The sequence below is a fragment of the Saccopteryx leptura genome, chromosome 7 (genome assembly GCF_036850995.1).
Source record: "Saccopteryx leptura isolate mSacLep1 chromosome 7, mSacLep1_pri_phased_curated, whole genome shotgun sequence".
Classification (NCBI taxonomy): Eukaryota; Metazoa; Chordata; class Mammalia; order Chiroptera; family Emballonuridae; genus Saccopteryx; species Saccopteryx leptura.
This window is the reverse complement of record NC_089509.1, coordinates 101,470,252-101,495,590: the sequence shown is the minus strand read 5'-3', so window position 1 is coordinate 101,495,590 and position 25,339 is coordinate 101,470,252. Positions and strand designations below refer to the sequence as shown.

The 25,339-nt window shown below is 53.9% G+C and overlaps 1 protein-coding gene across 2 annotated transcripts; it reads left to right on the top strand.

Moving 5' to 3' along the window:
- The first annotated feature begins 3,116 nt into the window (after positions 1-3,116).
- IGFBP5 (insulin like growth factor binding protein 5) lies at positions 3,117-23,592 on the top strand. 2 transcript variants are annotated; one of them, XM_066346486.1, is made up of 5 exons: positions 3,117-3,278; positions 3,850-4,206; positions 16,561-16,790; positions 17,425-17,544; positions 18,819-23,592. In XM_066346486.1, exons 2-5 carry the CDS (start codon positions 3,873-3,875, stop codon positions 18,948-18,950), a joined length of 816 nt encoding a protein of 271 aa, XP_066202583.1. In that variant the 5' UTR covers positions 3,117-3,278; positions 3,850-3,872; the 3' UTR covers positions 18,951-23,592. The 2 variants fall into 2 exon arrangements, with proteins under 2 accessions (XP_066202583.1, XP_066202582.1); XM_066346485.1 differs by having other exon boundaries at positions 3,821-4,206.
- Positions 23,593-25,339: the final 1,747 nt, after the last annotated feature.

The window sequence follows — 25,339 nt, the reverse complement described above, 5'->3', positions numbered from 1 at the left end:
GCAGGGAGCTGAGAAGCCCCTGGTTATGGCCGTGGCCCTGATGGGGGGGGGGGACTGGCCTCTGACACGCCCATCTGATGGGCATAAATGACCCCCTCCCAATTAAGTTCTTTTTTTTTTTTTTTTTTCATTTTTCTGAAGCTGGAAACAGGGAGAGACAGTCAGACAGACTCCCGCATGCGCCTGACCGGGATCCACCCGGCACGCCCACCGGGGGTGGGGGGGGACGACGCTCTGCCCACCAGGGGGCGATGCTCTGCCCCTCCGGGGCGTCGCCATGTTGCGACCAGAGCCACTCTAGCGCCTGAGGCAGAGGCCACAGAGCCATCCCCAGCGCCCGGGCCATCTTTGCTCCAATGGAGCCTCGGCTGCGGGAGGGGAAGAGAGAGACAGAGAGGAAAGCGCGGCGGAGGGGTGGAGAAGCAAATGGGCGCTTCTCCTGTGTGCCCTGGCCGGGAATCGAACCCGGGTCCTCCACACGCTAGGCCGACGCTCTACCGCTGAGCCAACCGGCCAGGGCCCCCAATTAAGTTCTTTAATGCAAGCTATTTCTTTATCCAAAAGCAATCTTCGGAAGGTGATTGTGAACAGATCTAGGCCTTCGGAATGGAGGGGAGGGGGAATAAAATCAAGAACGGCTCTTGAGCATTCTCCAAATTCACTTCCCATAGCAGAGCTCCCCGCTTCACCGCCATACATTAATTACAGACCTGTAGAAGCAAACCCATCTGACCAGTATCCCACCCTCCGACAAAACTACTTTGGACAATCCCAGGCCACTGAGAATTTTTCCTCACGCCCTCCCAGGAAGCCTACCTGAGGGTCCCTGGACAGCAACTCATGTCCCATCAGCTCTCAACCATCATGACTAAGCCCACGTCCAAGTCGGGATACAGTATGGTCACTTTTCCTTTACTTCCCTGCAGGGCCCCCTTCTCTCCATGGCCCTCTTCTGCCACCAGACCCCAAAGACCAGCTCTTGCCACAACCTCTCCTTCCTTCTCCTCACCCTTTTCATCTTCTCTCTGAATCATCCCTTCTTCCTTTTACCTGTCCTCACACACTTTATTTTCCAGCCACTGGAAGTCGGCTAGACAAGAAAGACATGTCACCAGAGGCCAGCTCTCTCAGAAGAGGGTGGCTGGCACCAGGCCCCTTGTGTTTGTCTGGAGAGAGCACCACAGATTCCCCATTCATCCCGAATGCTACCCGTGAGCCTGGGACGGCTCTGCTGCGGAGCCGGTGCAGAAATAGGAGCAGGGGCTGGAACACACACGGCACACTGTCCGGCCGCTCTTCTAGTCCAAACTTGATGCAGAAGAAAAATAACACACGACCTTCTTCACTCCCCAAGTATTTCCACCAAACTTTGTAATATTAACTTTGCCCTAACTTACCAAGCCCCCCTCACCCCCAGACAAAGGAGAAAAGAAATGACAGGAGCCTTGCTGCTTTTTTTTTTTTTTTTAATCATTACACACAGCTCCTCCTCCCTCTCCCAGCCAACATCTAAAACCCCTTTGGCAATACAAGTGAAAGCAGGACTTTAAACTTTAACCTCATTTTTTAAGATGTGCCTTTCGGCAAGTAGATAAGTGAGAAAAGAGATCAGAATCTGGGAGTGTTAACAGCACAGAAAGACTTGCTCCTGAACCAAACCAGTAAGAGAAATATTTTCTTAAACGCAGTCCTGCAGAAAGAATTCTTATCATAGATAAGGGTGCAGTCTAGTGGCAAACTTCATGAAATGCAGCTCCTTTTCCAGGGAAAGTTAGAGCGCTTCCAAAGGGATGGAGGGAAAGGTAAGAGGTAACACTCCCACCGAGCTTCTCCCAAATGGAGCAGCAAAGACTGGTCATTTCGCTTTGACCTGGCTGTGAGGGCCACAACCTGTCCACGTCAATTTCAGAAAAAAACTAAAATCGCCACGTTCCTTAAGACTTTAGCTTTTTTAAAATTATTATTATTTTGCTAAGGAGAGGAGCCCACACTGTCTGAACAGATTATCTAAGGTTCAAATGGGGTAATAATGTTCCTCGTCAGAATCTGTTCAGGGCAAATCCTGTAGCCTGTCAGCTCATATTCTTGGGACATGCCTGTGTGTGCCAACTAACCTTACAACAGGGTGTCTTTCTAGACTGCCACCCAATCCCCTCAAAGATGTGGCCCTGGCCAACAAAAATGCCCCTTAAAAAGAACGTGAAGGGTATTACTCCAATCTGCCTTCATCACATTTGAAAATTCCTCCCCAGTTCAAATCTCACTAGGCAGGATTTCAGACCAAGTATTTCCTCCGAGTGCCGGCTCTGTAACGTGTTGCTCCCTACACCACCATGGCCTGAACGTCCCTTCCTGCAAGTACACACAACACAGACACACACAAAACTTCCCTGGGCCGACAATGTAGCCAAAGGACAGTGCCTACGCCTTGCTTGACCACGTGCCCGAAGTCACTCCACCGGCAAGAGTAACTCTTGATTGCACCCCCTTCTCCAGGCTTTTAGGGGGGAATCCAGTTTTTCTTCTTTTTCTCTCTTTTTAATTCTGCTCACCACCCATGGCTGGCCATCCTACACTAACAACCCTCCCCCAACACACCACAGCACACACCACACACACACACACACTCACACACACACACACACACACACACACACACCCCTTACATGGTAACTTAGACTCTAGCAGACAGCCATTCCCCAAAGGTTGGGAAGAATTTCTTGGGCACTGTATATATCCAGCTGGCTAATAAGAAAATGCTTCCCCCTTCAGCCTGGGCCTGGGAGAGACTGAGTTATCCCTCATTGTGTCCACCGTGCACCGAGGGACTCTCTCAGCCTCACACACCTCACCTCCTCCTCCCTCGCACAACCCCAGCCCCGTCCCCCGTGCCCCGCTCTTACATTCCGGGGGGAGGAGGGCGCGGTTCGCGGAGCGCACGGGAGCCCCCGTGTGTCTCGAAGGCCTCTCCCCACCCCCACCCCGTGTGAGTTCGCACTGCAAAGCTCCTTGGCATCCCTGCCTGGGTTGGGTGTTGGGGAGCTCAAATTGCAGCTACAAACTGGCTGGCAGCCAGGGCCGTCTATTTAAAAGCGCCTGCTCGCCCGGAGCCGGTAGTCTCTTTGGAAACTTCTGCGGGGGGAAAAGAGCTAGGAAGAGCCGGGAAGCGGTGTGGGGTTTTTCCTCTTTTTTTGCTCCTTCTAATTACCTTCTTCTCCGTTTGCACCCTTCTCCGGGCTTCACGCAGAACCTGCGAATTCCGAAGAGGTGGTGGCAAAGTGAGAGAAAAGAAGTGTTAGGGTTTGGGAGTTGGGTTGGTTTTTTGGGGTTTTTTTTTTTCCTCTCTTGATTTCAACCTTTTCCCCACCCTGCGGCTGCAGCCGCCTCCTTCTACCTGTCCCGCGGCGGCCGCGCGCCGCTCGCAGCTGAGGCTGAGAAAGGAGCAGGGTGTACTTTAGATTTTAAACAAAATTTCTGAAGACAAACCCATTTTTCTCCCCCCGCCCCGTCTTCTCCACAGCCTCCGAGCTCTTTATTCCGGCGGCTGCTTTGGAGTGAACCATTTTTGGCTTTCCCCCCTGCAGTTCTGACCAGGTTGGGCTCGGAGGCTTGCTCGGCCGTCCCCACGCCTGTGCACCTGGCGCGGCTCTTTTACCCCAACCTGTTGCAAGTCTTTAATCCTGGTAACTGGGACTTGCTTGCAGGCGCCCCAGCCCTCCAACTCTCCCCACATTTTGCAATTGTCTGGGGGAGGGCATCTGCTCTACCTGCCAGATTTTTTTTTTAATTTCCCCGGCGTCCTCCCGGCCCCCTTCTCCAGGCGCTCTCGCTCTCCTGCCCCGCCCCAAGGTAACGGGAGAGACTCGGAGAAGATGGTGCTCACCGTGGTCCTCCTGCTGCTGGCCGCTTGTGCCGGGCCCGCCCAGACCCTGGGCTCCTTCGTGCACTGCGAGCCCTGCGACGAGAAAGCCCTCTCCATGTGTCCCCCAAGCCCCCTGGGCTGCGAGCTAGTCAAGGAGCCGGGCTGCGGCTGCTGCATGACTTGCGCCCTGGCCGAGGGGCAGTCGTGCGGCGTCTACACTGAGCGCTGCGCCCAGGGGCTGCGCTGCCTCCCCCGTCAGGACGAGGAGAAACCGCTGCATGCCCTGCTGCACGGCCGCGGGGTTTGCCTGAACGAAAAGACCTACCGCGAGCAAGTCAAGATCGGTGAGCGTGCCCAGTGTGCCAGTCAGTTACACGGCACACGAGCGGGGAACAGGGGACGGGCGGGCCACGCGCGCTTTGCCCAGAAAGAGGCGTAGAGCCGGGGCGCAGCCCGGGAGGAGGGCGGGGAGTGCCTTTACACCTGGGAATTGGAGCCCTGGCCGATCCAGCTCTTGGGCGGCTGTCTATCCGAGCCTCTCGCCGTCTTCTGTTCTGCTCTTCTCCCCTGCCCCCCGCTGCTCCACGCCACCCCTCCCCCCTCGTCTGAATACTGACTCTGAGCTCTATTCAGTCTCAAGGTCCAAATCCCCAGGTACTCAAACTCCAGTCGGAAAGGGTGCATGTTTCATGAGCAACTCCCTCCTCCACCACCTCCCAAGGCATTTTATTTTTTCATGAACTTGAAAAAAAAAAATCTCTGTTAAAATATTGCTTTAATTGGAGACCTGGAAAGAGAGGCGTTCTGTGCTTATCCACCTTTGTCCCTTCCAGCCCTTGCCCCTTACCAATCCCTTCTGACGTTTCCATCCGACACACACGCACGCGCGCGTGCACACACACACACACACGCACGCGCGCGCGCACACGCACCCTTGGGAGCTAATGCCTTTTGGATGGGGGCTTTGGTGCCCCTCCCACATGCACACCCATTATTTTTGCCTTGATATGATTGTGATTGATGGTAAAACAGATTAAAACGTAAAATGTCTTTTTTCCTCCCAGGAAGGGAAAGATTACTTTAGACACGCACGGCGGAGGCGGGAGGTCAGTGGGGTAGAGGGGGTGGGGGGGGGCAGCGACGTGGGGAGTGGTGGGGAAGGGTAGGAAGGAAAGGTTTGGCGTTCCTGTGCTGGATGTTCGTCCTTGAATCTAATTACTTTTCCCTCGTCCCAATTCAAATTTTATCTAGGACGGAAGGTGAATAAATATATAGGGTCAGGAGGCAAGAGGGGATGTGAAATTCACACCTCAACAACTTCTCCGTCGGTAGTAATCCCTCTGCCCCCATCTCTCAAACCTGATCGCAAGTGGTTGTGGTGTAAATGTAAGAGGGACCCTGGAGACACAATGTAAAATATAGGGGGCGGAGACTGGAGATGCCACGCCCTGTTTCTCGGAGGGCGGGGTTACTTGGAGGCGGAGGCCTTCAAGTAACCCCGCCCCCGGGTTGCCCTGCCCCCAAACTCTCCTCGCCAGAAGTCTAGGGTTTAAAAGGTGACTGAGCTACTTGTTTAATGAGAACAGTTCTGCCCTTTTTAGATTGGCGGCTTTTTTTGGAAAGAGTTACCTGATATTAAATTTTTTAAAAATAGTTCAGTTAACTATGCACCAAAATCTGCTTTCTGAGACTCTCCAAAACGGGTTAGGACTTGGCTAAATAATGTTTATTCTATGTAGTTACACCCGGAGACAATGTCCTCCTCTCTTATCCCATTTCACTATGAGCACCGAACATGAATTTTCTTAATTTGCAAACTACAGACAGCATTGTGTAGGAAAGAAGCGCGCCGGCGAACTTGAGAAGAGGCAGGCGAGTTTTCCTAGGTTCTGGCTAGATCTCCCAAAACTCTGCAGTTTTTGCCGAGTTTGGGCCGTCCTTCCAGCTTTAAAAGAGGTAGTCTCATTCCGGAGTGGGGCCTGCAAAAAAGAGACGGAGGGCAACGTGCAGGCCCCGGGGGCCCCAGAGGCTAGTTTGTGGAGTTATTTTTATTAAGAACCACTTTTTAAAGCGGTCCCGCCCGCCTTCATGTGGGGAGTGTGGGTTTGGAAAAAGCGCGGGGGGGGAGGGCGCGGGGGGGGCGGAGAGGGGGGAGGCGGGTAAGAGGTATGAATCGATTTCCTGGCTTGGAAGCCAGCGCTCTGGTTAACAATCCGGTCCCATCGAAAGTATGCCAGGTTATCCCTCAGCCACATTCTAGCCCCCCTTTTATCTGCCCCACAGTGTGGTTGGTGTGATGTGGTAGGTGCAGTGTGTGTGCGCGTGCAATTGCTGGGAGAGCAAATAGGCGCACCCAGCTTTCCAGTTCAACACACACACACTCCAGCTTTCGTCCCAAGCAAGATGCCCTTTAGGTTTTTCTGCAGCCCTCTTCTAGGTACCTCTGGACCAATACAGAGCCCCTCGGCCTCAGCCCTTCTCACCTACTCCACCCGCCTTAGACAGGTGCCTGGCCGACCGAGGTCGCTGGATGCTGCCCTCTGCCATGGCCGGGGCTGAGGACGGATGGCATAGGCGTGGGCGCTCCAAGCTATAGCTCTTCAGCTCGAAAACCTCTGGGTGGGTCCCCAAAATGTTGGAGATGGCGCAGAGGCACATCTTAAGGAGTGGAAAATGAACAGAGAGATGGAGAAGAGTGTCAGCTCCTTTGGCCAAAATTCCTGTTCCCCAACACACCTGACCACCACTTCCTCCCCCACACACCAAAATCAGCGGTGCGAACTTGAGTGCGCCCCTCTCCCCTTGCGGTTTCCATATAAACATGGATAGAGGTATATATAGATCACACACACACCAAAAACATATATGCACATATAGAGATAGAGCTATATAATTTTCAAACCTCCCCCCCCAAAAAAATGCATTTTTGAGTTAGTAATGGGGAGCTAAGGAGAGCGAGGTGGCAAGCAGCCAAGCTTCTGGGAGGAAGGGCGGAGGGCGGAGGGCGGAGACTGGTGTTTTGCTGCGCGTGTTGCTGCGCAACGGGAGAGGGAGTCGGCCCGAGAGCTTGAAGCTGGGAGCGCGCAGGGCCCTGCATTTTATTTTGGCCACTTCAGGGGCAAAGATAGATATAGAAACAGCGGGCAGTGTGTGTGTGAGTGGAAGGAGGCGGGAGCAGAGTTATTTATTGGGCCAAGCTCAATAAATATCGGTGAGCTGGATCGAGTCGAGAAAAGTGCTGGGCTTTGCTCTGAGCATTGTTTGCAAAAAGGATCCTGTGGCTTTGTGGACGGGAGGGCGGCACACATCTATGCCCTGGCCTGGGAGAGCTCTCCTGTGCCTGGGAGACATTAAACTGGGGGTGTGGGGAGAAGTGGATTCTGGGTTTCAGTAGCCTCATTGAGAAATAAGAGAAACAGAAAATATGCTTCTAGGAAAGAAAAAAACACCTCAGTAAAACTGAATTCAGCCTTTGCTTCTTTTAGGGGTTGGCCTCCATCACCCTGGGTTACACTCCAAACCCGCTCCAAGTGCCATGTTGAAGTCAAGTTCCAGGGTTAGGTTTATTGGCCAATTTATTGTCTGGGTTAAACAAGATCATGGAAAACTGAAGGAGGCAGCTTCCTTTCCCACCCGCGCCCCCCTCCCTTTGAAATAAGTCTTTGAGAGGCTGGCTTCGCCCTGAGCCAACCAAAACTGAGTCGGGAAGACAAGAGATGCTGCTTTTAACTTGACTTTTCTTACCTCCCCACACCCCACCGCTTTCTGCTGTGTCAGCGCAGGCTAGAAGGGCAAGCACAGCTGGCCACATTTTCTTTCCATTTCAATTTTCCCTCTCTCTTTATCCCTCCCTCCCACTACCCTCTCCCTTTCTCCATCCCCCACCAGCCAAGGCATCCCCTGAGGGCTTGAGTTTTAAGTCAGAGCAGCTGTGAGTTAGTCCCAGGGTATGGGCTGGATTTGAGCAGGCAGGTGGGCTTGCAGATGTAGAGGGAGGTCAGAGCTGACCCCAGGAGCCAGAGGTCACCGTGAGGGTTACAACAAAGGGCATGAGAGCCGGAATCCCAAAAGAAACCCTAGTCCCCTTAATGGGAGAAGGGGGAGCTAGCGGGAAGAAAAGGTGAGTTTTAAAGATTTTACTTTGTACCTGAGCAACGGCTTTGACACTTTGAGTTATTTAACATGTGGAAAATAAAACTTGGAAGAAGGTTTCACCAGGTTCCAGGCCCACTGCATCCAGGAACTGGAAGACCATAAAGGGAAGAACCGACTGAGAAGAAGAATGGTTGTGGTGAGAGACAGGAGGTGATTTGGAGGGGTTATGTTCAAGTTTTTGTTTTGCATTTTTATTTCAGTTGGTCCAAAAGTTGCAATCCCCAGAGACTATCCTTAAATTGCCATTTGGATGTTTTCCAAAAACAATGATTTATTCAATACTTGCAAAAAATAAGCAAGGAAGCAAGTTCTAAGCTTCCACTCCCCTTTCCCTTGTATCCAGAGAATCCCTCATGTGTTCCCCTGTCCTGTTTCTTCCCCTGATTTCTGTTATGATGTCCTTTTACATATACACACTAGATTCTAGTCACTCAAGGAGTGACTGGAAATCTCTGTTAGGGGCAAAGTGTTCTTTCCTGCCTAGCCACTTGGCTTAGCACGGTTCTAACATCTCTCCAGGAATCATCTGGGTATTGGCCAAAGAATGCTAAAGCTGGAAGGAACCCACACTGTCCTTGAAGTCAAGGCCCTCATTTTACAGATAGGGATGCAGACGCGCAGACCGGTGAGTCAGCTGCCCAGAATTAGACGCAGGGTTAGTGGCAGAGTCGGGACTAGAACTCTAGTTTTTTCCCTGTTGATTTTAAAGCTCCATTCTGCTATTCCTGGCTTTCTTTACTAGTCACCAGGGCGCTTGCCTGGACCCAGTCTAACCTGCAATGAAGCCTTTGGCAAAGATCACCCTATGCCAGTGGTCCTCAACCTTTCTAATGCCATGACCCCGCAATACAGTTCCTCATGTTGCGGTGACCCCCAAACCAAAAAATAATTTTGGTGGCTACTTCATAACTGTAATTTTGCTACAGTTATGATTCAGAATGTAAATACCTGATATGCATTATGTATTTTCCGATGGCTTTAGGCAACCCCGCTGGGGTCGCGACCCACAGGTTGAGAACCGCTGCCCTATGCGATCATCCCATAGTGAAGGTTGTGAAGGAAAAATAAGAGGTCAGAACTTGTGGGGGCTCTTTTCGGGGAAGAAGTACAGTAGCCCCAATGTGGAGAATGCAGCGCCCCTGTTACTTTCCATCATGCTCTGGTCCTTTGCAAACTAAGCTGGCTTAGGCTAGTGGTTGGTGAGGGATAGGGGACAAAGAGAGAGGAAGGGGACTTCAGGTCAGTCCTCATTTCCTGAATGACAATGAGCTCTCCTCCTGTGGGAAGGCAGGCTGCCCCTGGCTGCCCAAGCTGTTCTAACATACTTAAAAATTGCCCAATAACCAAATCAAGTATTGGTTTTTAAATTAAATTAATTTAAATGACATAAATTTTCAAATCCAGACCCACTACCACATTTCAAGTGTCAAGAGCCACAGGTAGCTAGTGGCCACCAGCAAGCCCCTCCCGCACCTGAGAGGGAACTACTGTCTTCGCTCTCAACTCCTGCCCAGAAAGAATCAAAAAGGAAAAGAATTTGAGCTTTGATTGCTGGACCAGAGAAGATTCATTCCTTTGACTCATACCGGAGCCACTCTTCTCAGGGAAAACAGGGCGAGGTCAAACCACTTGCTCCTTGCCGCCCCCTTCTGGTCATGCAGTTCATGCAGGGAATGTGGCTGCCTAATTGTAATGTTCTGAATGGGCTGTGATGAGTCATGATTGGGAGTGTTTCCAGGTCGTTGAGAAATGGACCAGAGCTTCCTCTCCCTCATCATCTCCCATTCTTCCATTCAGAGGCTGCTCCTTACCTAGCCCCTTGACCTTCTGGTTTGGGATGCTTAAGAACAAAGATAGACATTCCTACTGTGCATGCTCCACCTTCCCCACCTCTAGAGAAAACTGGCTGGGGACATTCATCCTAGGAGCTGTGCATCACTGTATAATTCTTGTGTGTCAATTTACCACCAACTGCCTCTCAGGGGTCAAGAATTGCGGACCAGAGTCATGGCCGTGAATCTTGGCTTGGCCCCAGGGAGGGGTGGGAGGAATGAGGAGGATCCTTTCTTTACCTCTGGGTCCTGGACAGTGAGGGATGTGTGAGTGGAGCCCCGCCTATCATTCTAGGGGAGTGTCACCGACTTGACATCGGCCACATCTACCCTGTGGAGGGTGGCTGGACACCCTTTCTTTCTCCATCTGTAGGGATGGAGACCGGTGCCTCAGTGCAGCATGAAGGATGAGACTAGACAACGGGACAGACTCCCGAGGCTAGTTCTCTCTGTGGGAACTGGTGGCCTCCGGAAGTGCTAGTGCAAAGTCCCTCTCACCTGGGCTTGGCAGTCAGACTCCCCAAAGATGAGGCTAGAGCCATCACTTTCCAGCAGAACTTTCTGCATCTGGGAGCCTTAGATCTTGTGATGTACAAGTACAGCCAGGTGCCAAGCAACCAAATTTTTAGTTGTTGATTAAAACTAGAGAGGTGAGAGGCCTCAGAGACCTGTGCTGAGAGGTAATTAGCACATGTCAACTCACTAAATCCTCATTAGAACACTGCAGAAGAGGCTGTGGTCATCCTCCCGGTGACCCGGATGAGAAAGTCAAGGCACGGAGAGGGGAGGAAGACCCTAACGGTGGTCAAAGTGAATCTGCATCAGGGTTTATTGAACCATCCTTAGCAGCCTCCTCTTCCTCCCCAGAAGGATGGTGAAGGGTAAGGGTGGGTAGGCTAGCTCTTGGTTCTGAATGTCTATCCACTCTGCTATGTGATGTCTCTCTTTCCTCTGCTCAGGGTAGAGCTGAGACATACCCACACTGGCCAGCTTTGCTGCGTGTCTAGGGCACCTGACCACATTAGTCCTCCTGGCCGGAAGTGGGGTGGGGGCTGGGAAGGGGCTCAGCAGAGGCAGCTTCTTGCCCTCACCGTCCAGTCACCGGCCAAACCTGCTGCCGCCGCCGCCACTCACCCCAAGTCAGCAGGACTCACTCCCCCTTCTGTGTCTTCTTGCGACTGAGGGTGACGGTTGTTTGTTTGGGTTTGTTTTCCTCCTGGAAAGTCACTGCTTTTTTTCCCTCTCAGCCCATAATGCAGGTGAAAAAGAGCCCAGAATATGCACATGTGTAACTGACCACAGAGGAAAAGAAAGCAGTGTCTTCCAAGAGAGGCTGGTGAAGGGTGGGATGGGCGGGGGAAGGGAGGCTGCCGCTCCCCTGGAAGGTCCCACAGCCAGCCCCACCCCCCACCCCTGTCCCTTTCTCTCTATGCAAAGGCACGCACATGCAGTCTAATTGAGCCATTTGCCATCTGCAGCCGGGAAACAGTCAGACTTCAGGAGACACAGACATGCCTTATAGTTTCTTAAACAGCAGGCAGCCGATCCATCATTTCCCTGGAAGCCTCTTGTTGCAGCAGAGAGCAGGAGGCTGCAGGTGGGCTAGGAGACAGGGCAAGGCGGGAAGGGGAAACGGAGCACCTAGCCATCCCCAGGCGGGGGTGAGTGCCTTTCAACAAGCTGTCCAGTAGAATTTCCTGCAATGATAGACGCGGCTGTTGAGTACTTGAAATGTGGTTACAACAACTAAAGAGTTGAATTAATATTTATTCATTTAAATGGCCACATATGGCTAGTATTGGCTACTGTATTAGACAGTGAAGCCTCTGACCAAAGAGGAGCCCAGCAAACCCAAAGACCACTGCTTCTGTCCTTGTCCTGTGAGGCTCATTCCTCGGCCTCCTTGCTCCCTCTGCTGCATTTATTACGCTTCAAGACAGTGACACCAGTGGGAGGACCCCTCGGGCATCCTCTGCATTTCTAACATAGCCCAGCTTCTAGGCAGAAAAGCCTCCAGACCCACGTCACTTTGTCTCTTCCTTTAGATACAGGCATCTCTCCATTTAAAGATTATTTATTGAGTGCCATATGCCGGAGAGACAAAGATAAATGACAAGTCTCTGCCCTTAAGAAGATTGTTTCGGTTCCACAGAAGGCCGTAGAATGAGAGCCAGTGGAAACCTTTTTCAGTCCTTGTAGAGAGCTTCTGGGTGAACCCATCTTGTCCTCTGGCTGTGGAAAGAGACCTTCTCCCTCCGGGTCCAGGCGGCCTGGCCGAGCTCGGCGCTCCTCCTGAGCTGGGAATTCCAAGTACACCTCAGTTTCTTCCGTTCCCGTAAGCAAAGCGCAGGATCTGGGCCACCCGGTTTTCTCTGAAGTTTGGTTATGAGGGATAAAGAAAGGATGGGAAGTGCCACCGGCCTGGGAGTGGGCTGCTAATGGTGCCAGGGCGGGACTGAGAGCCCCAGGGTGGGCGGGACTGAGAGCCCCAGGGTGGGAGGGACTGAGAGCCCCAGTGTGGGCGGGACTGAGAGCCCCAGGGTGGGAGGGACTGAGAGCCCCAGGGTGGGCGGGACTGAGAGCCCCAGGGTGGGAGGTCAGATGGCAGGGTGGGCGGGACTGAGAGCCCAGGGTGGGCGGGACTGAGAGCCCAGGGTGGGCGGGACTGAGAGCCCCAGGGTGGGAGGGACTGAGAGCCCAGGGTGGGCGGGACTGAGAGCCCCAGGGTGGGAGGGACTGAGAGCCCCAGGGTGGGAGGGACTGAGAGCCCCAGGGTGGGAGGTCAGATGGCAGGGTGGGCGGGACTGAGAGCCCAGGGTGGGAGGGACTGAGAGCCCCAGGGTGGGCGGGACTGAGAGCCCCAGGGTGGGAGGTCAGATGGCAGGGTGTAGCAGGTCCCCGGCTGGACCCGTCCATCTCTCTAACTGGGGAGCAGGGTGGGGTCAAAATGGTTTTTAAGAGCACATGCCTGTGAATGTTGCTAAAGGATCCTGCCCCTAGAAAATAGCGACAGCAAGAGGGACACGTTGGAGACAGTGTTGAGCTGGGTGGAGGGCGTTGTGCCCCTGTACTGTGCCTGGACCTGCCCACTCTAGGGTGCCCCCCTCTCGGCCCACGCGGCCAGGCCTGCACCCAGACACCCTCTGTGTTTGCTGGGACGTGAGAATGTGTAGTCCTCAAGCAGAGCTTCACGTTGGTGAGCCCGTCTATCTGTGCCTCAGTGAGTGCTACTGCGCTGGTGTGAGCGAGCGGCAGCGCCTTGTGAATCAAGGAGGGCCTGAGATAGCCCAGGAACACAGCAGGGGCTGGGCCATCGGGAGCTGGTTGGCAGGACTGAGGATAGAAGCCAGAGCGGAATCGCAGCCTACCCAAAGCTGACTACTGATTAGACAGCTCTCGCTTTGTCAGGCTTCGAGCAAGATCGTGGAATTGAAGGAGAAGGAAACCATACTCAGCACTCCACATTTCCCATCCTCCGCAGAACCCTTTCAAAATGACATCTAGAGATGGGAGGGGACGTTCCTGATATGGTTTGCTCCATTCCCTGGTCACTTTTTCAATTGCAGATGAAAGAAAACCGGGGGTTACACGCAGATAGAATCTCGCCCCCGCCTCTTGCCTCCAGTTCCCACGCCTGCCTTCTCCACCCTCCCCTCACCTGCGGCCTTTCCAGGCCTTGCTTCTCCGTCTCCCTGACTCTTTACATCCATGTTGCAGACCCACAGAGAGAAGGAGAGGATCTGGGTGGTTGTCAGAGAAACAGGCACACACAAATTCCAGATTTTAAAATTATCGACAGTCCCTGGCAATACACAACAGGGACACAGAGCGTGGTCATCGGTCTCCTCCGCCATCTACTGGCCATGTGGAGGTATTGAACTGTTTGTCCAACAGGTTCCAGAGCCCAAGGTACTATTCTGTTCCTTCCATCGCTGTTCCTGTACAGGGCCACCTCACTAGGAAGTCCTCTCTTATATCTCACTTAAACCCATTCCACAACCTCGATCCACTTTCTCTTGATGAAATAGCTCAGTCCACTGGTACCTTCTTGCTTTATCTCAAATGTACACCCTTCCCAAAGGGAAAGCCTATTTATAACTCGGCCACAAAGCAGCTGAGCAGAGCTTGCTGGCTCCGGCCTTCCAGCTTCGGGTCCATGTTCCAGCCCTTTAATCTCCATGGCTCTGCCCTGGCCCTGTGCCAACTTTCCACTGTCTCTCTGGATCCTACAGGTGACCACAAGACCCTGATTAGTATCTTTGATACTCGACTCCACCGCTGCCTAAGTAATAGGTCCCATGAGGTTACGTGGCACCAAAATCCGGGAGGCACATCAAAACTCTACACCTGCCCTTTAGAACAGCCAAAGAGCCATTAACCTGGGGAGGGGGTCCCGCAGGAACCCGCCCCGGTGAGACCAGGAAAGGAAGGAGAGAGGGTTTGAAAAGAGTTTTGAGTTCCTTAAAGAGGATATGGGAATCCACATTTTGTTTGCCGGTCTCATCGTTGCTTAGCCCAAAGCAATACTTGAACATTTTCAGAGAAAAAAACTAAGAGAGGTCAAAGTCAATCTGACCCTGAACTTTATCGAACCATTAACAGTCCCATCCTCCTCCCAGGAAGGGGGATTCAGGGTTAAGGCTGGCCCACAGCAACCTGTCCATGCCACGGTTAGCTTTTCCTCTGCTCCTCGCCTCTCCCCGAGACCCGAGCCTCAGGTGTGGGCCTGAGTTACTAGATAGCAGAGCCCTAGCCTTTCAGTTTGTATAGAATCCCCCCAAACCAGCCATGTCCCTCCTGGCATCCCACCCTCATTCTCGTGCATCCCACAGCCAAGAAAAGTAAGTTTGTCCCAAAGCATCGCTCTAATAGCTCCTTCCTGGAAGGCTGCGTTCCACCGACCAGGCACATCCCGTGCCGATAAGCCGTCCTCACAGCAGGTTCACAGGACAGTGCGAGCCAGGGTGGGAAGACGGAGTGGAAAGGCCCAAATCAGGGGGACAGGAATCCTGGTGTTGAATTTGGTTCTGGGAGACCCTGCTCTCTCTCTCTCTCTCTCTCTCTCTCTCTCTCTCTCTCTCTCTTGGCTTTGCTATTTGCTGACCGCCCCTCTCTTCCCCCCATCGTACTCTCTAATGACTACATCCCTTCCTCTGCTGTGGATAAATAACCCACATCAACTCACTATCCAGAGCCCTGCAGACCTGGGGAGGCTCCTTCAGGGCTGGGAACTTCCCTGAAGAGCCTTAAAAACCGGATGGATACCTGTTCAATTAAGAGTGACAAATCGTGAGCCAACCGACAAACAGCGGCTCGGGTGCTTCCTGCCACCTGCCATCCTGACCAAGCTCAGCCTGGTCTCCAGATGCCTTCTCTAGCACACCCCTGCCCTGGGGACACCACACAGTCTTCTTACCCAGCTCCTCTCTCCCTGCACCCCACCCCCACCTGCCCACCTCTTCTCCTACTACTTCCTGTCAGTGGCGCCCTGCTCCTGGGTAGCCCGGTGAGAGCCAAGTGGGTGGAGCATAGGGTTTTCCTGCACCTCCTGTCAGTTATGTGGAGTCGCCTCCAAGTCTTACTCTCTCCTTTTAGAATTTGAGAGGAAAAGAAGGCAATGCAGACAGGGCTTCCCGGCTCCCACCCACCCTACCTTGCACACCCTGCCCCGCTGGGAAGAATGGCCCTCCCTCCTGGACCTGGGTCCCACACATAGGCTGCTGGAGCTCAAAAACTGAGAGGGAAAACGAAGACCCCAGGAGGGGGCCTATGAGACAGGAATTAAAGGGAAATCCGTGGACTGGGACAAGGCTGGGAAGGTAAAATGAACAGATCAACAAATTAATGAACAAAGTCCTACTTCTTTAAAGGTCAGAAGTCGGCTAAGTATAGGCCGTTGTCAAGTCACCCCTGTGTATAACTGCACCAGTCTCCGTGCTGCCAGCCGCTCTTGGCCTGAGGCTGTGTTACGTTCCAGCCCGTCCAGGGCCCAGAGCGCAGGGCCAGCTCTGAGCCAGAGCCGGGAGCGAGGCCTCCGGGTCCGTGTCTGCCCCACCTGCCGGCTCTGTTCCCCCCCAGGCCCCATACCTCTGGCTTCCCTCATCCCCTCCTCCTGTTCTTCTTGATGGTCCCCCCCCCGCTAGTCCAGACCCCCAGGACCCCCCTGCTCGCAGTTCCCCAAATCCAGATATACATCAACTCCAGCAGCTGTGCAAGCACAGACCTCACAAGGGTTTAAACTTGGTCTCTCTTGTCCACACCCTGGCTCTTCCTTATTCTCCCTCCACCCCCAACAGCCAAGGTCTCCAGGTTGGGTTCTTACCTCCTGCCGCTGCGCCCTCTGCCTAGCCAGCCCCGATAAGCAAGCCCTCAACCAGGCCTCTGCCCTCCCACGGGCCGCTTCCCTCCCTCCGCCCCCACCCTGTCTCCAGAATGTCCTCTCCCTCCTGTCAGACTTCCCTCACTCATCAGCTTGACTCTTTCAACACCCCCCACTCCGTGAAGTCTTCCTGGATTTGCTCTATGGGACTCCAGTCTTGCCAGCAGTTTCCTACCTCTTACATGAGTGTTGACTCTCGTGCCCTGGTTCTTATTTAAGCTCTAGGAGGGCAGAGACCCTGTCTCTTCACCCCAACTTCGGAGCCCCGGGCTCCCTCCTCACGTCTGCGTCTCCGCCGCAGAGGCTGACCCTCTGCTTCCTTCTTCTCGCAGAGAGAGACTCCCAGGAGCAGGAGGACCCAACCGCCGCTGAAATGGCAGAAGAGACCTACGCCCCCAAGGTCTTCCGGCCCAAGCACTCTCGCATCTCCGAGCTGAAGGCTGAGGCTGTGAAGAAGGACCGCAGAAAGAAGCTGACCCAGTCCAAGTTTGTGGGGGGCGCTGAGAACACCGCTCACCCCCGAGTCGCCTCTCCTCCTGAGATCAGACAGGATTCTGAGCAGGTGAGTCTCAAGGATTCCCTGCTCTCCCCCTCTGTACCCTCGCCCCGCAGCCTCTCCCACCCTCCCTGACTTGCATTTAAATGAGCATTGGTGGTGGCAGCAGAAGGTGCTTAAGGTTAGACCTAGGGATGGACCTGTCACTTACAATGGAGAGTTTTTAGCGCTTACATGTGTCAGGACCCAGAGCTGGTCTGTGTAAGCAGGAGCAGAGGCAGTACTTAAGGGAAGTGCCAGCCACCACAAGGACACGAGCAAACAGCAGGCGTGTGAGTGACCTGGAGCTGTGTCCTCACCTAGGCAGATGCTGAATATTGCCCTAGAGCGTCCACAGATGACCGCCTCTGGGCATAACTACTCAGCAGCATGGAAGAGTGGAGGGTGGGTATCATGGACAATAGATGAGACAGTGTGCCTCTGTACCTGGTCAAAATTCAGGTTCTGCAAACTAGATACACCCAGGGTGCATAACAGGTGAGCGAGAGGAAGGGTCTTTGGTAGCAACTAATCGGAACACATGGTGGTAGCTTTCCCCACAGACCCTTCAGCCCCCAGACTCTGGGCCCCGCATCTTGCACAGGTAGGTGGTTTCCACATGGGTCCTGCCATGACTCTCATAGCTCCCGTCCATGCACAGGGTCCCTGCCGCAGACACATGGAGGCTTCCCTGCAGGAGCTCAAAGCCAGCCCGCGCATGGTACCCCGTGCTGTGTACCTGCCCAACTGTGACCGCAAAGGATTCTACAAGCGAAAGCAGGTATGCTCCCATCCCGTGCCTCCGAGTTCAAAGGGCTCCCGAAAGGCCACTTGCCAGAAGGCTTCTACTTCTAATGCCTACAGTTTCTGTCATGAACGATCGTGGTTTTCAAACCTCGATCTGCAATTGTGATTTTTTTTCCCCATTCCTTCCTATACTACAAAATCTACCTAAGTTTTAATGATTCACCATATTTACATGAATCTTAAGAAGCAAGTCTGCACCACTGGGCCACATCACACATTGTGTGTGTATGATCTTCTGATACACGCACGTAAATATTCATAGGACTTGAAAACATACCTGCACCATGCGCTACCTGAAATCATTTTGTGTCCCACTCACAGCCTCTGAGCAGCCTCGCTATTGCTCAATCGATAGTACTTCGCTTATTAAACTGGATCCGCATTACCTTGAGGCAATGGTTCTCAGCCTTCCTCCGGCATCAGAATCTCCTGGCAGGCTTGTTAAAACACGAACTATTGTCCCCACCCCCTCCCCCAGAGTGTCTGATGGATGGGTCTGGGTAGACTCTGAGAATTTGGCTTTTCTAACAAGTGTCTTCCCACGTGACCCTGATGCTCCATAAGCCCCCCCTCTCCCATCTAAGTCAGGGGTCAAGAGCCAGACCGCCTTGAGTTGATTCTCGGCTCTCCTGCTCACGAGCTGTGTCCTCCTATCCCAGGTATTCAGTCTCTGCCTCCAGTTTCTCCTGTAACATGGAGGACAGTTGTACTGACTATTTTCACATGATTGTGAGGAATAATGGATTAATCTCTGTAAAGCACTTAGAACACCGCCTAACTGCTCACAAAAATTAGGAGATACTTTATCATTTCATATTCATTTTTGAAATAGCCCCTATTTTTTGTGAGCAGTCTATATTGTAAGTATTAAATAGCAGTGTGGGTACCTGACACCAAGCTGCAGAAGTGATGCCTCCTGGTATTATTATTATTATTACTATTATCAGATCATCAGATCATGGAGCTCGTGGTACTCTCTCCAGAGAGAATACCAAGTTGGAGGCTCCTGGGTCGGTAACATAAAACAGAGATTATAGGAAGTAGCCAAAGGCAGACCGCCTAAATTATCATTTTTCACCAGCCACCCCGTGCAGTGGGGACACCAGAACCCCAAGAGTTTGGTACAGGCCCCTCAACTCTCTGGGGGTGAGAGTCTGTCTTGGAGCAGGCAGAGGCGGGGCCAAGCAAGAGGCGGAGCATCCTCAGGGCACAGCCATCCTCATCACCTGCCTCTCCCCCCACCCGCAGTGCAAGCCTTCCCGGGGCCGCAAACGTGGCATCTGCTGGTGCGTGGACAAGTACGGGATGAAGCTGCCAAGCATGGAGTACGTCGATGGCGACTTCCAGTGCCACACCTTCGACAGCAGCAACGTTGAGTGATGCGTCCCCTCCCCCATCCTCCCCTCCCCCCCCACCCCACCCCCCAGCCCCAACTCCAGCCAGTGCCTCCCTCCACCCCAGGACGCCACTCATTTCATCTCATTTAAGGGAAAGCAAATACCTATATCTATCTAACTAAGGAAACGGAGGACCTCGGGATCTCTAGCCAGGTCTCAACTTTGAAAGCGGCAACAACGGAAACGGGAAAGGAAGCTAGGGAGACCTCCCGCCCCTTGTCGGTGGTCTTTCTTTTTGAGGCAAGTTGAATGGACAGGGAAGGGCAGAGAGGAAGAGCAGGAGGAAGAGAAGAGAGGAAGGCAGCGCGCACCAGAGAGGGAAGGACGGACAGAGTCAGGGAAGGGAAGGGAGACCGTGGGCAGCAAGGACAGGTCACAGGCACTGTGGCTGGACCCGCCTTCCTGTGCAGCCCTGCCCCGAGGCGAGGAGAGGTGTGTGTGGGCGCTGGGAGTCGTGGCCCGGGATGTGGCAGTCGAGGACGCACGTGGATTGGTCACAGGGGGAGAAGGGAAGAGGCAAAAGGAGTCACCGACTCCCTGGGTGTGCCTCCTCCTCCGGCCAGCCGTGCGGGCGGGCGGCTCGGACCCCCTCCTCTGCTCGCCCCAGTGGAGTGTTCTCTCCCCCCAAGTTTATGAAAAAACCAAAATGCATTCCATTCCTCTCAAAATGAAACAAATGAATAACCGAGCGATACCAGATAGATAGGTTTCCCTACGCAGATACCTAAGTATTGAGTATGTGTGCATATTTTCCTGTGCAAACTTCTAGAAATGAAGACACATACACACCCCGCCAGGGGACAGACTTAGTCCTCCCGGGTGACTGAGACCCCGTGCCCGCCAGGGGACAGACTTAGTCCTCCCGGGTGACTGAGACCCCCTGCCCAAGCGTGTGGTCTCAGCCCCTCCATGCATTTGATTCGCAGCTAGCGCAGCCTCTGTGGGGAGGATAGGCTGGAAAAGTGTGGGCCTGTATTTATCTACGAGGCTCCATGTAGTCGTATATAGGCATATAGATCTATTTTCTTTCTCTCTTTTATTTTTTCTTCCTTCCTTCCTCCCTTTCTTTCGAAGGTTTGCATTAACTTTTCAAAGTAATTTCTATGGGGGCGTGAGGAGCTTCCTCATTCTGGGAAGACCAAGAAAAAAAAATGCATATTCTTCTAACACCACTCAGCTCAGAAAACAGCCACTTTGCCTGCCTTCCATGAGCAGCAAACTCAACCCCTTGTGGGACACAGTGTTGGATTTGTTTTTTCATGATTTCCCACCGGCACAGGTGTTCGTACATACCACCCAGCCAGGTGGCTGAGCGCTCGGCGAGCCCCCACTGTGCTCCCCAGCATTTCCCTCCAGACCCCTGGAAGTAACTGTCTCCGGACCCCATACTGAGCGAGCCCCGACAGGTCCTGCCCAGCCTTCCCGCTGCATCTGGGCAGAGCCTGCGGTGTTGGGAAAGCCTCTCTCACCCTTCAGGCTGGCAGGACAGGAGCCCGACAGAAATGAGAGATGGTCACGAGGGAGGTGCGGGTGACCAGGTTTCAGTACAGGGAAGCCGCAGAAGTGACCGCTCAGGCCAGACAGATGGCGTGGAGGGACGGAGGGCTGGAGGAACGGAGGGGCTGACGGCCCCATTCTAGTTTGGAAGCAAAGCAGTAGAAAGGGGGACAGAGCCAGAGGAAGTTGCCTGGCTCCCCACTACAGACAAGGCCTCTGGGATTCAAGAGAAAGGAGAGAGGAAATGGGGAAAGAGGTTGTCAGAGAGAGATGGGCTAACTTCGGGTCTTAGAGCCAGGGCGCTGGGTAACCTTGGGTGGGTTCTAGACTCGGCAGCCAGGCCAGAGAAAGGAACAGTAGGGACTGGCTGTGTTTTGAAAGGACGAGACTTAGCGCTCAGATGCCCACCTTCACCCTGCAGGGAGGGATGGAGCCCGAGGGTCTCTGTGGCTCTGGCCAGTTCAGGCTTCCTCCCTGGGGCGGAGGATGGACGAAAGGCCCAGCCAGGACAGGGACAGATGTTTGGGGCTGCTGTTACTTGACAGCCACATCCTGAACCAAGGAAACCTCCATTCTCCACGGACTGCCTCAACCAGTGGGTGACCTTGGGGCTGTCCTCTGAGGCTGGCAGGGGGCTCAGACACTGGCAAGGAGGTCCTTCCTCAGCGGGAGCTCAGCTCTCTCCACTCCTTCCTGATGGCACAACACCGTGGAGACCGCTCCAGCACCAAACTTGGGGCAGTGAAGAGGGACAGCAAAGGAGCAAATCTGTCCCAGCTAGCGGAAAACTTGCAGCTGTGGGACTTGGGGGGAGGGGTCTCTCACTCCCCCCAGACAGGACAATTGGCTGGGGATGGAGAGGTGGTCGCTCCTCCGAGGACAGAGGGCCTGACGGGAATGGCAGCCACAAGGACTCCCTTGACCTGCTGTGTCAGCGCACCCCTCTGGCTGAGCAACTGTCCCCACCCCCACTCCCATTCCCATGCTGGAGGCCAGTATCTGAACTCCCCACCCTTCCGTCTTCTTCCCGCCCGCCCGCCCTTCCTCTGGACCTTGAGCAGTCAGCGAACTGGAATCTGCCCAGTGGACTGGACACCATTCCCCCTAAGAAAGACTGAGCCAGGAACTGCATCCTCCCCCTCCCCAGGCCCAGACCTGGTTCCTGAGAGGGCTCCCCTCCCCTCCTCGCTGTGGATGGACTTTGAATGGGCCTCTCCCCCTTACATCCGTGGCTCTTTGCTGTTGGCCACGAGGCGGGGCAGTTGCCAGGTTTAACTCCAGGTTCCTAAAGTTGAAGACGACTAACCCACACCTGTGAGTCGCCAGTGTTTGCAGGTGGTGAGGCTGGTCAGCTGGCCACTCCCTGGAGGACACTGGGCCTCCGTGATAGATGGAAGTAAACCTCTCCAAAGGCGGTCTGGTCAGAGCCCAGAGCGGAGAGACCATGGGGAGAGAGGCACTGGGGACCACAGAGCCTGTCCCCTGGGCAGGGTGGGAGGAAGGCAGGGGGGCTGCCAACCGCCGGGAAGGCCCGAGCCGCCTCCCCTTGACTCCAGGCTGCCCGCTGGCCACTGGCCTCTCACCTGGGGGCCGTCGGCACCAGTTTTTCTATGACCTCAAGTCTAAATGTTGCCCCCGCCCCCAACGGGAGGTCTCTCCTCATCTCTTTTCTGACTCACGCCTCACTCCAGTGGTGTAGGCCACACCTGGTGTCACCCAGTGCCGCCCGGTGACGGTGACGGAGGGGGGCCTAGCCAGGACTGGGCCCCCTCCCCTCAGCTCTGCCCTAGCCACCCTGGCCAGACAGGGCATCGGGGGAGGAAGAGACCTGACAGCTCCTCAGACGGCCAGGCCTGGACATGCAGGCCTGGAGACTCCAGCCTCCACGTGGGGGAGAAAAGAGGTCCCGGGAGGCCCTGTGGGTCCCACCTCCGCGCCCCTCGCCCATTTTCCCATCACATCTCGGTGGTCTTCACTGGTACCCCTGCACGGTCCACCCCCTCTGGGGTTTAGGGGAGGTGGCTCTCAACCTCCCTTCTCCCACCACCTAGCTCTCCAGCAGCCACGGGGCTGCCATGGCAACCACCACACACATCCCCCCCACAAAGGAGGGGCAGCGCGCTCCCTCCCCATCCGCTCAGCGCCCCCAGAGGGCTCCGGCTCGCTCAGAACGGGAACTTCAGACGAGAAGAAGCAGCAACTCTCTGAGACCAGAGAGGACATTTTTGACTTCCAAGAGGAAGGAAGCTAAGTTTTAAGAAGCCGTGGGACGAGGGAAGGGGGTTTCACCTGCCAGCAGTCTGGGCGTTGTACTGTCTTTATTTTTTGAAACCACTAAAGTGCAAGACGTGTTTTGCACTTTTCTCCACCTTTTTATTTTTTTCCTCTTAGGTTTTTGTGTCTTTTTTTTTTTTAAACCTTTTTTCTTGGTTTTTCTCATGGAGTATATAGTGTAGCCGTCTCCACAGACTCTGGCTTCCTCTCTTACACTCTTTCTGGATGGGAGAGGGCGGGGGGAGGGCTGGCCACCCTGCGTCCGTCTCCCCCCTTCCTCTGGCCCCGACACCAGCCCGAGTCCCACCGTCTGCCGCCACACAGTAGCCCACAAGGATAGACAGTTGTCAGACAAGACCCTCCAGATTCCGAGTTGCCTACCGGTTTGTGTGTTTGATTTTTTTGTTTTTGCTTTTCGTTTTTTTTTTTTAAGACAGCAATAACCACAGCACGTATTACTGTAGTTCTTGATAGTTTTACATACATACATACCATAGCTCTATCTTTTTCTCTTTTTTCGTTTTTGACTTTTTTAAAAAAAAAACAAAATAAATGCTCATAATTCTTATTGGTGAAAAGGATGGATAAACAAACCAACAAACAAAACCAGTTTGTAGTGTGAAAAAAAAAATGTGGGAAAAGGAAATCACCCGAATGCAGACGAACATGCCCCCCTCCTGTTTAGCATTCTGTACCGAAGGAAATAAAAACGGAAAACACAGAGGATCTCACGTTTTATTCAAAAGGTGAAGATTGCTGTATACTATTTATTCAACGTATAATTTATGTTACTCCTTGATCTTTGTCGTTTGTCATGACAAAGCATTTATTTAATAAAGTTATGCATTCAGTTAGCCTGCGTCAGCTTCCTCCAGCCACACTCCAGGGGGAAGGACAAAGGACCAGGCGGAGGCAAGACCCAGGGGACCCACCCACACCAAGATCCGCCCTCCCATCCAGGACTCGGGTGCCCCCTCTCCGTCCCTTCTCAACTGTTTCCATGAGCTCACGTCCACCACACGTTCAGAACAGCGAGCAGTCGATGCATGTCCAGCTACTGTTTGACTATTATATCCTTCTCAATTAATCTCAGCTCCTGCTATTAAATAAAGTGGCCTTAACCTCTCCTTAAGCAAATGATGAGTGTCTTCTCTTTGGAGAGAACTGGAAGGACGGCATTTCTAGAATGTTCTATAGTCACTTACTCCTGGGAACCTCTGGCCAAGGCAAATGCTCCCTCCTGCTCCTACGCAGCCCACTGCCATTTCTGCCTGGGGAAGAAGGAGTTACTAAATGGCTAGTGACTCTGCCTTCAACCTTTCAGGGGCTTAAAGAGCATGGTTCCTACAGTCTCCTTTCTGCCTCCGTTACCCTGGTGCAGTTTCTCCGAGATTCCTTCTCTCGGGCGTTTCTCCCAGTCCCCATGTCCCCTCTCCCAGTGCAGGGCCCACAGCAGCACACTGTCCCTGCATCCCCTTGACTGCACCCTACAAGGGCCCCTTGGTCCGTAGACCCAGCTGGGAGACAACGTTGGTGGCATCCCTACTCTGCCCAGCCTGAATGAACCCACTGCCCTGCCCCATGCGACTCACGTGTCAAGGGAACTGATTAGAAATGCCCCACGCCAGTCACGCGCCATGCGGTTGGCCAGTCATTAGGCACACCCCTTCTGAAGGGTCACTGGTTCACTGGAACTCTTCCCAGAGACCCCCATGCATGCACAACTCTGCAAATGTTCAGTCTTCCACCAAAGCAAAGGAGAAGGGTGTGAAAACTGCTGAAAGGCACAGACAGAGACTGGGTGCCTTGCCCACGTCCCTTTGCAAGGCTGTTGGTATATGTGGGACAGGACCAGTAATGTGCAGGAAGGCCATGCTGGGCCGGGTCACCCACATGGCACCACCTGCCCTAGGACTGTCTCCTGGCCTTCCCACCAGCAGCTGCTCACCCTGCTGTCGCCCACGCTCTGCCTGTAGGGGGTGTGAGCTGGACCCTCCATCCACTGTTACTCCTTTGTCAGGGCCCGTCTCACTCCCCTCCCCACCCCCCGCACACACCATGCTCTTTACTCTCCGGAGCGTCCTCCCTCCCCTTATAGCCCCACCTGGGAAGCCCTGGGATTCTGGCCCCAGCTGCTCTACTCTGTCCCACCTCACCCTGGACCACCCACTCAGCATCTTAGTGACCACACAGTGGCCTGGGCTGCAGTCCCGTGTCTGCCACCATCACCCTCAGCGGTGTGGTGGCCACACTTTTAGAAACATTCTGTTATACTCCTCAGCTCAACTGGGTCTCCCCTCCGCCCGCTGAAGGCACACTCAGCATTGGGGCCCCAGGTTTCCACAGGGACCATCTGAAAGTCCACTCCCCCACGGTTAGAGGGAGAGGCATGGGGTGCAGGGACAGCTCCCCCATTCCAGTCACAGCCCACTGTCAGAGGGAGAGACATGGGGTGCAGGGACAGCTCCCCCATTCCAGTCACAGCCACTGTCAGAGGGAGAGACATGGGGGGCAGGGACAGCTCCCCCATTCCAGTCACAGCCACTGTCAGAGGGAGAGGCATGGGGTGCAGGGACAGGCCCCCCATTCCAGTCACAGCCA